At 56.0% G+C, this 16,893-nt stretch overlaps 2 protein-coding genes across 4 annotated transcripts; both read right to left on the reverse strand.

The window, feature by feature from the left end:
* Nucleotides 1-2,493: 2,493 nt before the first annotated feature.
* PDXP (pyridoxal phosphatase) lies at nt 2,494-4,875 on the reverse strand. The gene is made up of 2 exons (XM_079303897.1): nt 4,235-4,875; nt 2,494-4,029 (listed from the first exon to the last, which is right to left on the reverse strand). Exons 1-2 carry the CDS (start codon nt 4,809-4,811, stop codon nt 3,704-3,706), a joined length of 903 nt encoding a protein of 300 aa, XP_079160023.1. The 5' UTR covers nt 4,812-4,875; the 3' UTR covers nt 2,494-3,703.
* A 508-nt stretch (nt 4,876-5,383) lies between these two features.
* SH3BP1 (SH3 domain binding protein 1) lies at nt 5,384-16,736 on the reverse strand. Of its 3 annotated transcripts, XM_079303885.1 has the most exons (18): nt 15,163-16,736; nt 13,396-13,438; nt 11,916-12,020; nt 11,477-11,553; nt 11,092-11,203; nt 10,918-10,994; nt 10,423-10,558; nt 9,732-9,800; nt 9,261-9,351; nt 8,829-8,971; nt 8,620-8,731; nt 8,443-8,524; nt 8,073-8,153; nt 7,866-7,982; nt 7,321-7,412; nt 7,012-7,141; nt 6,731-6,846; nt 5,384-6,340 (listed from the first exon to the last, which is right to left on the reverse strand). In XM_079303885.1, exons 1-18 carry the CDS (start codon nt 15,222-15,224, stop codon nt 6,036-6,038), a joined length of 1,950 nt encoding a protein of 649 aa, XP_079160011.1. In that variant the 5' UTR covers nt 15,225-16,736; the 3' UTR covers nt 5,384-6,035. The 3 variants fall into 3 exon arrangements, with proteins under 3 accessions (XP_079160011.1, XP_079160013.1, XP_079160012.1); XM_079303887.1 differs by lacking the exon at nt 13,396-13,438; XM_079303886.1 differs by lacking the exon at nt 8,073-8,153.
* Between the last annotated feature and the right edge of the window lie 157 nt (nt 16,737-16,893).

Here is a 16,893-nt window from a genome sequence, read left to right on the forward strand (position 1 = left end):
GGCACGAGGATGACTAAGGGACTGAAGCCTTGCCCAGAGCAGGCAGTGCTCAGCAGGTTGCAGCTGACATCATCCAGTTACTGTTGCCACAGTAACTGCACTTAGGGATGAAGGATAGGAGTTTTCTGGTGTAATAGAACAACTGTCTTGGTGTTGTCTCTGTTGCACAGCAGGAAAGGGCAATGCGGTTTTCTGAGGATGAGAAAATAAATACCTTTTCCTACACTACACCAAGTGGGGCTTCCCATCTGCTCCACCTCCTGTGTGCTGCCACAGCTCTACACTTCACAGCCCTGTCCTCCCTGGCAACTGCACTGCTTCCCTAAACACTCAGCCCAAGAAGAAAAGCTGTGCTAGACAAGAAGGAATCAGCTGACTTAGGCAAGAACCGTTGCTTTTTTCAATTTCAACTGCAGATGTTATCTGCAGCCCTACCAGACCTATTCCAGATGGAACCAAAGCCTGAACCCCACAAGGATCACAGAGCCCTTACTGTCAGTGGCTGAATGGATGTCTGACAGGCTTGGATAGGGAGCTCATCGCCCCCAGGGGTGCTCTCAGTCTAAGTTTCCTAACGAGATCTGCTCACACGCACATTCATCACATGCAGGAGTGATAGTAGGGAGGGAAACCAAACAAAACCAAAGCCTGGCAGACCTGATGGACCCCTACAGTGCTGCTCCATCCCTGTTCAGAGCAGGAGCAGCTGCACTGATGTTTACAGGACAGAAGTCACCCCTGCCTAATGTCCTCACCTACATGATGGACTAAGGGAAGGACGGATAAACCCTTCTGCTCCAAGTCCACCTCTGCTTCATAGCAAAGCCCTCATGGAGAGACACACCAGATGAAAAGAAGTTACATGGTCACAAGAGATAGGGATCAGCTGTCACCTCTGCCAAGCTCTGTTTTCAGTAGCAGTCACAGGAAAAAAAAAACCTACTCTGCATGCTCACCATTTGGAATCCAAAGGACAAACTCCAAAGTATCTTTGGAGAGGGCCCAAACACAGGTTGGAACACTCTGACCAGCTACTGGATTTCCTGTTTCATTTTCAGTGTGCCAGCCTGGGAGACTACAGCCTCCAGCATCCTATCTGCTGTCTGGGAGAACTGGAAAGAACAGAGCAGACAAATGTTTCCTCTCAAAGCATTCTAGAAAAAAGGGGACATGTCCTGAGGATGTTCTCACTGTGTACAGTCTTCTCTGTACACCCACATGTAACCAACTCAGCCTGGGAAATTTGCAGCCATACTGAGCATTTCCAGCTGTGGCCCCAAAGTCACAACAACAGCGCTTCAAATTTCAGCCTGATACAAGAACTGAGAGCTCTGAAAAATAAAGCAGGGTCTGGGTATCTCTAGATTGGCAAGCCAAGTAATCAGACACATCAGGTCTCAATCTTGCTCTACTTAAATGATGCAAGTGTTGGTCAAGTACTCATTAAGGGACTCTCAGTCCTCTAGTGGCCTAATTTGAGATGGGATAGACTGAAGACAGAAACTGTCATATAGAAAGGGAACAGATAAGGATGAGAGGCAGTCTTCAGAAGGCTCTTTGGAGCTTCTTTTATTTCAGAAGGCTGTTTCCTAGGTTATTTTGGGGAAAAAAACCCAACAAAACAAAACAAAAACCAAACCAGAAAAACAATGAGGAACAAAAAGGCACTCAGTACCTGGAACTATCCTAGGAACAAAAAGCTGCATCCAATTCTCCCACATGAGCTGACGCTGCACTACCTTACACAGAGTGTAGTTACTGAACATTAAATGCTGATCTCTCAAGTGGAAGATGTGATGCTTGGTTGCCACTAACAGCAGTTCAAGAGTTCTGACAGACAAAGGGGAGAATTGGCTCCTCTGTGAGGAATGGGGGCAAAATACATTTGAGTCACTTCCAACTTTTCTTACCCAATCAGTTTTCTCCCTCTGGGCTGGGACTACAGACAAACCTAGGACAGGGCAGGCTGTAGTTTGGTTAAGGTCACTCCAGGGATATGGTGACAGCCACCTCCCTGCCACTTAAAGCACAGCAAAGTCAAGAAGGGTCACAGCAAAACCTCACCTGGGCAGTTCTCAGCCCCCTGCAAGATCTATGCACACAACAGATGGCACCTCAGCCCTACCCCAGCAAGGCCACACAGATCATTGGGGTCCACCTTCAGGACAGCATTCAGGTGCACAAGAAGTTCCCCAGCAATGAATCCCCCATGCTGTGAAATGGAAATGCTGCTGGCAAGGGCTGCATCTCTCACAGGCCCAAGTGTGGACCCTGTGCCCCACACCATAGCCCCACCAGCCACCTCCACCTGGTTCTGAGACACCAGTGATCCAGCACCCAGCAGACAAAGACAACCAGAATACCCACTGCCTTAACTACCCAGCAGCACCCCCTTGAGTGAGGAAAGGTCCTGTACGTCCTCACCTGTGAGGACTCAAAGATACAGAAGGCAGTTTCATTTTGATGGGACCATGAGTGAAAAAAGAGAGGTAATTTCCAGCCTTTGTTCACACTTTATTATATACAGAGACACAGTGAGTGTAAGAACATCAACATGGGACATGGACAGTAAGGGATGCCCAAAGGCACTGCCTTCTGTCCCCTTGGTGCAGTCAGCATAATTTATACAAATAATACAATATCTGAACAATAAATAATTTTGATAAATTAGATCAAGAAATTAAAAAACCGTAAAAAGACAAAGCAGCAAGGAATGATTTTGAGGACTGTGACACATTCACAGCAGTGACAACACCATCACCATCTCACCTGCACACCAGCAGCTGGAGCACAGACCCCCATCAGCACTTTTCTCTCACTGTACTATGACAAAATCCAACTGAGAAGGGGCAGCCAGGGAGAGTCATACAGTTCACTAGTGCTGTGTTGTCATGGTCTAGGAGCCCTCTGTCCTTCACAAGCCCCTTCAGAAGGGGTGCTTGAAAACAAGGTACAACTGCAGACTCACTGTGTGCAGTCACAGCTTGTCTGTTTGGCACAGAAAAAAACCCCTCAAACCAGTCTTGTCTGCCCCTCAGATGGACACTGGCACAGTTATTAACTGGGTCGGGGCAGGGGGGTAGTGGGGGAAACATCTCTAAGGAATAGGGGAGTGAAGAGATGAGGCAGTGCTCTCTTTCACTTGTGGGAGGCAGAGATGCACTCGTGCATGATTCCAGAGCTCTGGCACACTCCTTCCACATGCCCTGGCACTGATAGACACCAGGTGGGTGGCAGTGCCAGTCAGTCCCCTGGCAAGACGGGGTGCCACAAGGACTGCAGGGATGCAGCTCAGAAGTCAAGAGCTACAAGCCAAAGGACAGCAGTAAAAGGCCGCCACTGGTTATCCAAGTGAAAATAATACTAAAACAGCCAGTCCTGAACCCCTGCAGGAGGAGAGGCCACACAGACACTGATTTGACATCCCCCCAGCAGCCTCAAGGCCCCCAGCTCTCTCCCAAAGATGCTGGCAGCTGGCAATGAGGGAGAAAAGGACTGTCCATTATGGACAGCTCTCAGCAGAATGGAGTCAACGTAAACCTGGCCCCTCCTGCCAATCCCCCTTCCCATTTTGCCCCCAAAGAAGGATGTTGGCACATGAACAAACCAGAAATTGAGGGAATAGGGCAGTGAGAGAGAAATGGGAACAGATGGAGATCTGGGATGGGGAATCTGACCCCTCTGCCCTCACATGTACAACCCGTTACTCATCCAGGCCCGGTATCAAGTCTGCAATACTGTCCACGTAATAATTGGGCACCAGATCCTTGGCAGCGGCGCTGTCGCTGGCCATGTAGGCCTGCGCCTCTTCCAGGCGGGAAACGCCTGTCAGGGTGAGGATGGTGGCGAGGCCGCAGTTCTTGCCGAAGAGGATGTCTGTCTCCAGACGGTCTCCCACCATGAGGGTGCGGGACGGGTCGACCCCGAAACGCTCCACGATGCAATCGAACATGTACGTGTTGGGCTTCCCCACCACCAGCGCCTTGCGGCCCGAAGCCGTTTCCACCGCGGCCGTGAGGCTGCCAGTCCCTGCAGGGAGGGAAGGAGGAGGGACACAAGTAGCCGCGGGAAGCTCAGCGCCCCGGGACCCGCCACGGATAGGCGAGCGGGATGCTGGCAGCGCTGCTTCGTGCCAGGGCATCCCCGCTCGCCCTGCCCGCACCTGGACGGCGAAGCCCACCCGAGGCCACCCCCGCCACCAGCCGCTTCCCCCCGGGGCGGGCCGCGGGCTCACCGGGGGTGCGCTGGCCGTCGCTGAGCGGGTGCCAGGGGTCGGGGTCGGTGGCCACCAGCAGGCACTGCGGGTCGCGCAGGTAGCCGCAGGCCTGCGCCAGCTTGGCGAAGGTGAACTGGTCGTCGTAGCCCACCAGGACGGCGCGGACCGGCTCGCCGGGAGCCGGCTCGCCCTCGCCCGCCAGGCGCAGCCCGGCGTCGCGCACCTCGCCGCGCAGCCCCTCGCCGCCCAGCACGAAGACGCGGCCGGCGCCGCCCCCGTTCCCGCCGCCGCCGAGGAGGCGCTGGCGCAGGAAGAGCGCGGAGCAGAGCGCGGAGCTGAAGACGTGCTCGGCGCGCACGCCGCGGAAGCCGAGACGGGTGAAGCGCCGCTCCAGCTCGGCTACCGAGCGGCGGCTGTTATTGCTGACGAAAAGGGCGGCCTTGCCGCTGCGCCGCAGCCGCTCCAGCAGCTCGGGGGCGCCGGGCACGGCGCGCTCGCCCGCCCACAGGACGCCGTCGCAGTCGAAGAGCAGCCCCTGCGCCGGGCCCAGCACCTCCCGCAGCCCCGCGCCGCTCAGCCGCCGGCAGCTCGCCATGCCTCCGACGCCGCCGCCGCAGCCCGCCGGCCGCCCCGCCCCGCCCCGCGCGCGGCCAATCGCCGCCCCCCGCCGCGCCCCGCCCCGCCGCGCAGCCAATCATCGCCCCCCGCCCGCCCACCGCCACCAATGGGAGACCCCAACGCTCCCGGGGAAAGGCCCCGCCCCCAAAGTGGCGGCAGCGGCGGGGAGGGGGCGGGGACAGCCGCGGGCGCGCCGCCCATTGGCTGGAACCGCCGTGCCCGGCCGGCGCCCCCGCCGAGCCCGCGCAGCCGCGCAGCGCCCCCTGCCGGCCGCCGGGGCCTGTGGCGGCGCGGTCGCCATTATGGCCCGGCCGCGCTCCCGCCGCCTCTCCTCCCCGCTGCGGCCCCCCGGGCTACACCCTCCAGCTCTTCAGACTGCCCAGTGTGCCCTACTCACACCGGCCTGCGACTTTGACACCAACTTCTGAAATATTGGCAAAGTATATAGAACCACTTAGGCTGGAAAAGCCTTCCAACATCATCGAGTCCAGCCTGTGACCGAACACCACCATGTCAACCACACCACAGCACTGAGTGCTGCATCCAGTCTTTCCTTAAACACCTCCAGGGACGGTGACTCCATCACCTCCCTGGGCAGCCCATCCCAGTGTCTAATCATTTACTGCGAAAAAATTCCTGCTAATGTCCAACCTCGCCAGTGCAGCTTGTGACTATGGCCTCTTGTTGCCTTTCAGGGGGTTGTAGAGAGTGATCAGGTCACCCCTGAGCCTCCACTTCTACAGGCCAAACAACCCTCGCTCCCTCAGCCACTCCTAATAGAACATGCATTTCAAATCTACCTATCTGTCTATATATGTATATGTATTTATATATATCCATCTGTGTGTTCCTAGGGCAATGCATTTTAAGGCAAGGTGGGGCTGGAATCATCCACAAATGCCCACAGTGGCCCAAGAGCTGCAGGCAGTGTCTGGGCCTGCAGTGGGGGATCTGGGCAGGGATCTGGGCCCTGGCTGGTGGCTGGGCTCCAGCAGGGACACAGTGGTGTGGGGAGGTGGAGACGGAGACGGGAGAGTTAGAGAAGGCAGGCAAAGCATGCCAGGTGGTGTGAGCCCAGGGAACAAGGTGGAGGACCAAGAGATGCTGTCCCTCAGGCCACCCTGGCATTTTCACAGCACCCGCTGGGTCCCAGAGAGGTGCCAGATCCCGACCTGTGATTCCCCCACGCCCCTCACCCTGTTCAGTTCTCTGTGGGCTGTCCTTCTGGGGCTGATGTGGCCAGGGGGCTTCCTCCTGCAGGCAGAGGCTGCCCCTCCTCTGTGGCTCCCGGCACACAGTCCACGGCAGCCGCTGTGCCAGGCCCGGGGGACGGCGGGGCCTCTCGGCTGTGGCGGGGCGCTGGCTGCGGAGGCAGCGGCGGCGGGACGGAGGGGGCTCGGCTGAGCACCGCCCGGCGTGGCAGGGCTTTGGGGCTGGCAGCTGCGCTCCGGGGCTGCGTCACGGGCGGTGGTGGCATTGTGGGTCGGGCCGGAGCTGGGCGTTTGCCTGGAAAGAAAGCTGAGGTGGGCTGGGGTCATCTCCAAAGGGCAGAGGGGGCTGCACACAGGTGCTCGGACAAATCTCCCCTTGCCCGGCTCCTGTCCTGAAGACACAAGCGCACATTAGCTTTTCTGGGGGCTTTTTCCTCATCCCTTCACAAAGACTTGACACCTCTTTACTCGAGGTGTTCAACCCAACACTGGAGGACACACTGCGTCCATGTCCTGGTCCCATCTTGGCTGGATCCTGGCCATGCTGCCCTGGCCAGAGGCCTTCCCCCTCATTTGGTGACAAGGACATCCCCAGTGCCTACTTTGGGGAACAGCAGGATGATGACTAAACCCCAGGAGGTGGCACTGAGGGGGTGCATTTCCCAAGCATGTGGAGCACCCTGACCTTTGCGGGTGGTGGCGTCAGTCATCGTCGGAGCTGGTGGCCCTGCAGCTTCAGGAGATGGCCTGGGCTGTGCTGGGGATGCTGGCTGGCACCTGGCCTCAGGGTCCCTGGAGGTGCTGTGCAGAGAATGGGGCAAGTCAGGCTGTGGTTGGGCATGCTGGTCCTGGCTGCAAGGCACCTTGCAGCCACCTGTGAGGGCATGGCCTTGATGAGAGATAGGAGGGAAGAAGGACATGGGGAGAGCTGGGACAGCCAGAGCCTCTAGCTCCCATCAGACTTACACCTCTCCATCCAAAAGGGTGGAGGTGCTGGCTGGAGGGGTCACAGGAGTTGGCTCTTCCACTGGGGCAGTGTTGCAAGGGCCAGTGCTTGTGGGTGGCACGAACATGCCCGACACATTGAAATCTACCTCTGGGTGAAGAGAAAGGAGAAGATCTTGTGAGGAAGCCCTGCCACCCAGAGCAATGACTCCACAGCAGGGACCCAGAGCAGCCTGCTGCTTCTCTCCTCCTGGAGATGGAGAAATGTTCCTTTCCCTTCCTCTCCCTGTCACTCTCTGCTGTGACCCACCAAGTGATGCCCTAGCCTACCTCCAGGGAAGAGAGTGTCCACGTTCTGGATGAGGGCTTCCACCACAGCCTGGATGGAGGAGACCGAGGCCAAGTCCAGTTGCATGGGATCTCTGAGAAACAGGGGTGGGGGAAGCATCAGAAAAAGGCACTGGGGGCATTAACCTCAAATGGGTTTTTGTGTTCATTCTGCAGAGGTCAGGGTCTGAAGGGAAGGCAGCCCAGCCAAGGGCCATGGCAGTGTGGGTGACGGGCCTTTTTCCCTGTCCTGTTATGGTTTGGTGTTGGAGGTCAGTGGTGTTGAAAACCACCCATGTCACAAGTGCTTTGGGTCTCAGCCCACTCCTCTACCACTTTGCAGAGTGGCTAAGAGGACATGTGCTTGATGAGAAGACGTGCAGCATGGGGAGCAAGGGAACAGGGGACAGGACTTGAGGATGGAAGAGATGTAAATACTTTAGATCAGTCTAAATGCTGCTGAATCAGCTTTTGCCATGACACTTGCCTTCAGGGCCCCCCAGCTGGGGCTAAGGAGCTGCTACCTACCCCTTCAAACCAGACCTTACCCTGTGCTCTGCTGTGACCACAGCAGGTTTGGGCCCAGCACAATGGCAATGTTGCTGGGGGTCATCTTATTCACCTCCTGGTGTTCAGCCAGCTTGGCTAAAAACTTGATCAGATATCTGTGGGGTGAAAGGAGGGCAAGGGTTTAGTAGGTAGGGATTTGAGGAGGGGATGGCTACCCCTGGTGATTGCTTGTTCTGACAAAACACCTCAGATTGTTGTAGCTGTCCTGGGGCAGGCGGCTGCAGGTGTCTCGCAGGCTTTGGAGGCGGCTCTCAATGTCCTTCAGGCTGCAAGAGAGAAGGAGAAGAAGGTCCTCAGCCTGTTCCCTGTGGCAGAGAGGGATACAGTGCACAAGGAGGAAAGGCAGTGTTGGCTGCCCCATGCAGGCCATCACTCTGGGGATGGAGATGTCCTGTTTTACTGGGCAGTGAAGGCAGGCACCCACAGAGGCACTGTGTTCGTATCTCCCCAAATGAGACAAAGCACCCCTGCTCCAAGTGCTGGGAAGGATGGAGGGGCTTGGCTGGGGGCTTTTTGAGACCTGCAAGGGATTTACACCCCAGTGCCTGGACCCACCTGGCCACTTTGACCCATTCCTCATAGAGTTCAAAGGTCATCAAAGGCTGTGGCAGCTCCCGCAGGTAGGATTTCAGTGCACCTGGGAGGAGAGGGGAACCAGTGGAGCTGATGGCAGCTGAGGGATGGCAGGGACTGCCCAATCATGTCTCCCCACCCTGCCTTGCTGGCACTCACCAGCCACAGCGTGGGGGTCTGAGTAAAACTCCTCCAGGGCATTGGAGCCACTGGCCAAGCTGCTCTTCAGCTTCCTCAGCACTGAGGCGCCCGCTGCCAGCCGGAATAGTCCCTGGGGATGGGATGAAGAGGGAAAGGAATAGTTTTGAGTTTGGGAGGAGTGCATCTGAGGAGAGAAAGGTGATGAGGGGGTCTGGAGCACTGCCTACCTCCTCCTTCATGCCAGAAGCCAACAGCATCATGACACAGGCTTCGATGGGAAGCGCAATTTCCCGGCCCAAGCTCTTGAGGTGTGTCTCCAGGGACACGCCATAGTACCCTGCCACTGGGGAGTCTGTCGTGAAGGAAGGCTCTGGAAGAGGAAGGAAAATGCCAAGGGGGATGGTGGACACTGGGACCATCCAGCATTTGGCCATGGCAACATCCAGCTCCAAGCTGAACTTTGCTGGCTACAGGCAGAGGCAGAACAGGCAGCATCCCCAGCCCATGTCAAGCTGTGGTACTCAACCTACCAGCCTACATGGTAGGCAGCAGCAGGTGTAGGGAGGGAAAATGAGCCTTTTCCAGCTTTGCTGGCCACACTTGCATTCCCTGGGCTCAGCTGCAGCCCTTGCCAGGCTGCATGGAGAGCCAGAGGGTACCTGTTTGCTTGTGGCTTTCCCTCAGCTCTGCTAGAGCTGTGTCCAGAGAGTCCAGTGACTGCCGGTGATACTGAGATTGGATTTCCAATAGCTGCCAAACAGGGGACAGGCAAACAGCATTCAGTTGGCACCAGCTCCTCTAAGACAGATGCCCATTCTCAGGACATTGCACCCACATGAAGACAGAGCAAAGAGGGAGCTGCCACCTGGGGTCCATGGGACTGTGTCTGTAGTAAGGGGTAGAGGGCAAATTGGAGAGGGGTATCATGAGGACAAGCTGCTTGTTTGCACTTGGTGCTAGTGGTGGCATTAACCTGCAGTGCCTGGAGCAAGGCCAGCTATAGGCATCTGCTGATGCCTTGATCTGTCCCCTGCCCTGCTTTGGGGCACTTGGTGTGGATGGGGGAGCTAGGCTCTGACATGTTGCAGCTGACGTTCACACACTGGAGAGAAGTGAGACAGAGAACTTACTTTGATGATGTAGTTGGCATAGATGTCCTCTTTGGTGGAGAAGTGGTAGAGGTCAGCCATGTACTCATCCTGAGAAGGGAGACACAAAGAAGAGTAATCTTCCATCCCCTCCCTGGCACCCGAGGAGGAGGAGGAGACACCTTCATGAAGCCTTTCTGGCCTGCCAGTAATCTAGACAGGGTCTCAGTGCAGTGGGGCTTTCTCCCTGCTTCCATTACTTGTGTTTGAGTAGTGGCAGCAACCTGCCCCATGATCAAGGTCCTGGCACAAGTGGCTCAGGAACAAGAGGGCGTTGCACCTTCAGCTCCAGTGAGCTCATGAGCTCTGCCAGATAAGGTGCTGGGCTTTTCAGAGAAACAGGGCAGAAGTGGAGAAAGTTGATGTGAAACTTCCCTGCCACCCACAGCAGATCCTAGCTCAGCTGGTTCCCAGCCTGAGGGGACCCCATATGCTCCCTGATTTAGCCCCTGGAGCCTCCTCTCTGCAGCAGCTTGTGCTTTGAATTCCTTTACTCTTTTTCTTCCCTGGGCTTTGGCCATCTCCCTGCTTCTGTTTTGTCTTTCAGAGGGCAGGACATGCTGGCTGGCTGCAATCCATCCCAGTGTGGGATCACCTCAGACAAGACTGGAGAAGGAAGGCAGGTCTGCAGCCCTGGAGCTAATCCATAGGAGAGAGCAAGGGACCATCTCACCTTGCACTGCTCCACCTTCCTCTTCACCTCCTCCTCTTCTTCCTTCAAGATCTCCAGTTTGTTGGCAGCAGAAGATGCCCCTGGGCCAACACCAGCTCCAGTGCTGTTACTGGAACTCTTGGCAGCTTGGTTCAGCCTTTGGGATGGGAAAGAAAAGGCACATTTATCCTCCAGGAATGCTGGGTAGAACAGGTATGCAGACTTCCAGAGAAATCTGGCAAGGGCTACCACTGACAAGAGTTGGAACAAGGTGATCTCAGTGTACCAAGCAGCACAGGGGCACTTTGCTGCCTTTAGCAGCAGAGCTGCCTTTCTGTCTGGTGCTATGAAATCAGCATCTGAGCCCAGAGCAGGATGCACCTCCAGAGGTGCATGGGTGCTCCTGAAGAGCTATTGGAAACTGACTCCCCAGGACAATTATCCTCCTCTCCCCCAGCCTGTCTGGGGGCTGTAGTCTGTATGTCCTGGCCCCCAGGGCTGCAGTGTGCCCCATACCGGCTCTTGATTGTGTTCCAGTCAGAAATCAGCTTCTGGAGGGTCTTCTTGCGCTTCAGGATGGTGGGGAGCTCCTCCTGGGGGAGAGAGGGCCAGAGTGAGTGGGGGAGGCCTGGGGACACAGGAAGGAGTGGTGAAATTGCAGAGTGCAGCCAGTAGGGCAGCCAGGACTACCTCACTGAGCTTGTTGAGCGGCTGCAGGACGTAGTGCTCCAGGGCAATCTCAAACTCAGCCACAATTTTGGCCAGTGAGCTCTGTATGCAGCAACCCATCTCCAGGGCTTTCCTGTGTGGGACAGAGATGAAATTACTGTGGCTGGAGCCATGCCCCTCTCTGACCCAACATCCCCACTGTGCCTGTACCCATGTGGGACCCTGAGCCAGCCCCGACCCTACTCTGCAATGAGAAGCTCAAGGTGCTGGCTGTCCCTTCTCCCAGTGCAACACCAACTCCGGGGACATGGTTTGAGCCATACCAGCCCCTGAGCCAAGACAGTGTCACTACCAGGATCTAGCATCTTTTGGGGTCACCCTGGCACCTTTTCCCATCAGTACTTACCCAAGGCTGGACTCTGTGTCCAGTTCCTTGAAGCTCTCAGCCATCGCCATGGACAGAGCCATCAAGGGCAGCTTCTTCTGCACAGACCCAAGGGTTTGGGAGAGAAGTGGTGACACCACTGAGCCTGGCCACACTGTGGTGCTTCTCACCACAGGGCACCATGGATGCCAGAATTCACGGGGATTTGGGAAGAAACAGACAACAAGGGCTTTGGAGGGTTATTCAATGCAAAGACATTGTCTCTGTTTCAGCAGTGTCCCAAATTAGTGATGACTGAGAGCACTGCCCTGCTCTGCTCATCCCAAGCACATGCTGGAGGTCACTGCTGACAATGGACCTGGGCTTGGCAAAGCTGGCAAAGCAGGGGCCTGGCATCCCCATGGCTGGCAAGGGACAGAGCTGGGGTGAGCACAGGCTGTGCTGGGAAGGTTTTTCTCACCACTCGCTTGTCCATCTCGGAGCCACATGGTCCCTGCAGGCAGGCTTGGAGCCTCTTGGACACACTGTGAGCTGCTCGCTTGGCCGGCTCAATCCTCTGCTCGATCTGGGGGCAGAAAATGGGACTGGGGAAGCCATTTTGGCAACCATGGACACCTTGAGGCCATTTCCCCACTCCCCAGCCCTGGGTGAGGATGGCCTGCTGTGCAGGCTGGTTTTTGGTAGCAGGGGGCCATGTAGGTGGCTTCTGTGAGAAGCTGCCAGAAGCTTCCACCATGACATGATGGCTCTGAAGATGGACACACTGCTGGCCAAGGCTGGGCCAATTAGAGATGGTGGTAATGTGTCTGAAATATGAATATGAAAACATATTTAGGAAGAAAATCATAACAGAGTGGGAACACAGCTTTTTTTTAGCCAGAGAAGAGAAGGAGGTGAGAACACGTGAAGAAACAACAGTGGCACCAAGGTCAGTGCAGAAGGAGGGTGAGAAGGTGCTCCAGGTATCAGAGCTGAGATTCCCCTGCAGACTGTGGTGGTGACCATGGTGAAGCAGCTGTGCCCCTGCAGCCCATGGGATCCATGTGGGGACAGAGATTCACCCGCAGCCCATGGGATCCACAGGAATGCAGATATCCACCCACAGCCCATGGAGGAGGTGTCCTGCTGGAGCGGGGGGATGCCTGGAGGAGGCTGTGATCCAGGGGGACACCGGGTGGAGAAAGGGAGCCCCTGCTTCCAGGATGGAGCAGCCTGTCCTTGGAGGACTGCACCCCATGGAAGAGTGACCCATGCTGCAGCAGTTTTGGGAGGACTGCTGCTCGTGAGATTTGGAGCCATGCTGGAGAAGTTCACAGAGAACTCTCTCCCATGGGAGGGACCACACGGTGTAGCAGGGGAAGGACTCCTCTCCCTGAGCAGCAGAAGATCTCGGGTGATGAACTGATCAAAACCCCCATGCCCTGTCCCCTGCATTGTCAGTGGGAAGAAGGGAAAGGCTGGGAGAAGAAAAGGTGTTTTAAGGGCTTGTTTTATTTCTCATTATCCTCCTCTGAGGATAATTTTGTTAGCAATAAATTCACTTTGTACCTCTAAGTCTAGCCTGTTTTGCCCTTGGAGTGTTTTCTCCTGGTCCTTGTCTCAACTCATGAAGCCTTCATTAATTTTTTTCCTCTCTGCCCAGCTGTGGCAGGGGAGGGTGAGTGAGCAGCTTTTATGGGTGCACAGCGTTTGGCCAGTGTCAAACCACAGCACCTGCCCAGCATCCTGCCACAGCTTGGAGCATCTGGTCCAGTGAAAAGGGGGAAAGCCCTTCCTGGTGTCAGGAGCCTGCCAATCCCTTAACACCATGGTCCTGAAATCACCCTCGGGCAGGCAGGCAGGTCCCAGCCCCATGACTTGGACATGCTGGCAGGAGTGAGGCAGGTTCCCACACCCAGGCACAAGCAGACACACGTCTGCCAGCCCAGCCCATGCCTCACCTGCAGCAAATCTTCTGACAGGAGCTCAGTTGCTTCTTGGGCTCTGCAGAAGAAGGAGAAGAAACCATCAGCAAATGGGGATGACCTCCACTCAGCTTCCTTGGAAAGGCAGATCCTTCTGCATCCTACCCGCCTCTCTTTAGGCTTCTGGGAACAGGAGACACAGGCTACAGCCTGGACCATCAGATACAAGGCTATGGGTAGAATGAGCCTGAGAGAACTGGAACAGCAGGAGCAGGGCAAGGGAGCCAAATTTGCTGGCTGGTGGACACCCCATCAGACAGGGTTTCCAGCTCAGTCAAAAAGTCCAGATGTGACCTGTGTTTTTGGAGTCAGAGTGTTTAGCAGGGCCACAGGAGCAGGATGTTTACTGCCCCTGACTGCCCATCTCTCCCTTGAAGGTGAATCCAGGGCAGTGATGTTGCAGTCTGGCACACTCAGTCTTTGCAGACCAGGGTAGTCAGCTGTGGGGACACTGGTGTGGGAGCAAGGGTATCCTTGTGGTCAAACTGGGGTCCAAGACCAACACCAGCCCTTCCAGAAATGCCTATGCAAACCCAGCTTTCTATGGTTCTGCTCAAAACCAAATTCATAACCCACCAGCCACCATGACCCTAAAACTTCCCTGATGCCTCCCATGGAGGAAGCCTTGCTTCACAGCCTGCTATCATTGCTGTGTCCCAGGAACCCTGTTTGATTTTTATCTGCTGCTGCTGCTTCCTCAGTTCATGTTTCTCTCTTTTTACTGCCTGCTAAAGCTAATGTGGGATGAGGATGTGGAGCTGCAGGAAACGTGGGTGGTTTGTTTGAAGGCAACCAAAATCATGTGAGGTCATGGTCCATCATGGCCCACAGAGGAGAGGCTCTGCAGCAGGTGAAGAGCCTGCTGTTGGACTTCACAAGCTGCTTGAGAGTTGCCTGCCTGGCATTAAGCAAAAGGGAGGTGCATCTGTCACAGAGATGAGAAATCTTGAGGGAAGAGGGATGCTAATGGATATCACGCTCCATTGCAGAGAATGCAAGGAGAGCAAGAGGTCACCAGCACACAGGAGCTGCTTCCCTGTGGTTGATTTGCTGGGCTGGCTGAAGGACCTCAGGGGTTCAGGGGACACACTTGGTCCCACTTAGCCACCCAGTGCTGGGAACCTGCAGAGGTGGCAGTAGGAAAGAGAGTGAGGGGGCTGGGCAGGGAGGGCCCAGCCCTGAAATTTCAGTTCTGGGTTTTGCAAGTGGAGAGCTTTGGAAAGCCAAAGAGAAAAAGAAGGAAATGGCAGAGGTAGGACAGGGACAGAAGGTTTCGTATGAAGCTGTAAGTCCTCCATGGGTCCATCTGAGGACCCTCGGTCCTCTCCTTAAAGGGCATTCTGGGCTGGCTAGAGCTATGCAGGGCATTTGGTTGCTGTGGTGCACCCAGACTCAGCAGGGAGGGCAGGTCTGATCGCCCTCCTGGCCATTGTACCACCTGGGGCATGTGGCTGGAAGGTCCCTCCCCACTGCCCCACTGCCCCACATCCTGTTGAAGCCAAGCTTGGGAAAGCCCAGTTTCCTGGTGAATGCAGTACCTGTGGGCCCTGGGAGAGGTGGCTGCGCTTGAGGATCACTTACTGCTGAGCAGCACCAATGCAGTTATGCTGAAGATGCTCTAAACCCCAAAGTTTTTGCCCCCTCTCCCCTTTTCTCAGGCTGCCAGCTCTGGGAGGTCAGTCCAGCCCCAGTGCAAGTCCCCAAGTATCCCACTCCCTGTGGTACTGGCAATGAAGTCCTTACCTGATGGTGCTGTTGGGATGGGACAGCTGCTGGCGCATCCAATTAAACTGTCTCTTCATCATCTTGAGAGGCAGGAAGAGACCACAAAGCTGCTCTGCTTGGTTGTACACGCTCAGCTCCCCTCAGCAGTTCTTGACATTGGATGCCTGCAGACCCTCTTCTCCCCGGAGCCACTTTGCTTTTCCCGGAGGACCTCTCCTTCCTTACTCCTCTCCCTCCTTCCCTCGTTCCCTCTTTTTCAGTTTCCCCAGCTGCTCCCCTCCCTAGTCCCTCCCTGGGGATGCCCTGCCTGCTTTCTTTTCCCCTCCCTTGAGCTCCCTTCTCTCTCTCGCTCTCCTTTTCTGAGCTTCCTTCCTCCTCTGTCCGCCCCTCCACCGCAGATCAGGTAAGAACATAAAGCTCCAGCTCCGTTCTATGTTCCTGTCACCACCCCACAAGTAAAAATAACTTCAGCCCAGCCTTAAAGGGGAAATTTTATTACTGCATACACATAACAAGGCAGGACAAGCACATGCCGCTGCCGAGCCCGAGTGAAGGGCCCACGCTCCTTCTTGCTCTGTCTCAGCTGGGGTGGTTCCCCTTCCTTCCCGTGCCCACCACCAGCTGTGCCACCGTGCCGGTGCCAGCTGGCTCTGCAGCTCACGCAGATGATGTACACCCTGCCCTGCCTGGTCACCCACCTCTGTCAACACTCCTCAGGCACCTCTCCATGCTCACGGGTGCAGCTCCACCCTCTTCCCTCTCGTCGTGACAAAAGCAGCAAAGCACAGGCAGCAAAGCCGCCCTCGCACCCCCGCCTCCCGCTGCCCTTCTCGCCCTGCTTTCCCTCCCTGCCGTGGCTGGGGCTCTCCGGAACCACCGCAGGGCTGCGGCCGGCGCCTGTTGCCTTGTGCTTTGGGGAGGTTCCTCCCCCCAGCAGAGTTCCTCCGAGCAGGGCAGCAGCACCCGCAGTTGCACGGGGACCGCAAACTCCCGGTTCTCAGGCTCGGCTGTTGCCTGCTCTCTGCAGAGCTGCATCTCCCTTTTGTTGTTTTTTTGTTTTTTTTTTTTTTTTGTCGAAAAACATCCACTTCACAGCACCACGACTTTTGGTCCTGACTCTATGAGATGCAAATCGCCCCTTATTTCTGGCTACCTGTGGATAGGACTTTCCACCTGCACTGAGAGCAGAGGTTGTTGGCTGGGTTACTTAGCTGGCACAGGAAGCAGCAAACCAAGCCAAAAATGAGAACAGGTCAGCTCATGGGCAGAAGGGACAAGCAGCAAAGGAAAACGAGGTCAAAGGGCTATGCCATCTGTGTCCTGAAGCTGGGGGAGCAAAAATCTGAGGGCTGCTAGGCTGTGCTGCTTGGCAAGGGTCAAGCCTCCAGTTACTGTACAGCAAAGCAGTGCTGGCAGCTTAAGTGGTTATGGGTGACAGAGCACCATTCTCTCCCTGCCCAAAACACCAGGCTGTTCTAAACCACTGCCAGAGCACATCTGATCTCTTACCGTCGAGCCTTGGAGGTGCTCCTAACAGGCAGTTGCTTCAAGCACCTGCTGCAAAGATGCAGCAGAGTCCCCCAGATCCTCACTGGTTGCATCAAGTGGTGCCAGAGGAGATCCCCCTTTGTACCCCTGAAGTAAAATTGCCTCGCGGAGCTGCGTCCAAGTGCTGCTACAGCAGTGGTGGAGCTGCAGTCATGTGGGGCATGGCAGCGAGCTCAAGCCCTGCTTAATGTGGGCTGTCAG

The sequence above is a fragment of the Erithacus rubecula genome (assembly GCF_903797595.1).
Source record: "Erithacus rubecula genome assembly, chromosome: 4".
Taxonomy (NCBI): domain Eukaryota; kingdom Metazoa; phylum Chordata; class Aves; order Passeriformes; family Muscicapidae; genus Erithacus; species Erithacus rubecula.

What these genes read in the sequence shown, in the direction of transcription:
- PDXP (XM_079303897.1), bottom strand. Translation starts at nt 4,811, where the DNA reads ATGGCGAGCTGCCGGCGGCTGAGCGGCGCGGGGCTGCGGGAGGTGCTG. An exon ending in CGACGGCCAGCGCACCCCCG is followed by an intron (nt 4,030 to 4,234) that starts GTGAGCCCGCGG and finishes CCCTCCCTGCAG; the next exon opens with GGACTGGCAGCCTCACGGCC.
- SH3BP1 (XM_079303885.1), bottom strand. Translation starts at nt 15,224, where the DNA reads ATGATGAAGAGACAGTTTAATTGGATGCGCCAGCAGCTGTCCCATCCC. An exon ending in CCGAGATGGACAAGCGAGTG is followed by an intron (nt 11,554 to 11,915) that starts GTGAGAAAAACC and finishes GGGTCTGTGCAG; the next exon opens with AAGAAGCTGCCCTTGATGGC. An exon ending in GGAAAGCCACAAGCAAACAG is followed by an intron (nt 8,972 to 9,260) that starts GTACCCTCTGGC and finishes TTCCTCTTCCAG; the next exon opens with AGCCTTCCTTCACGACAGAC.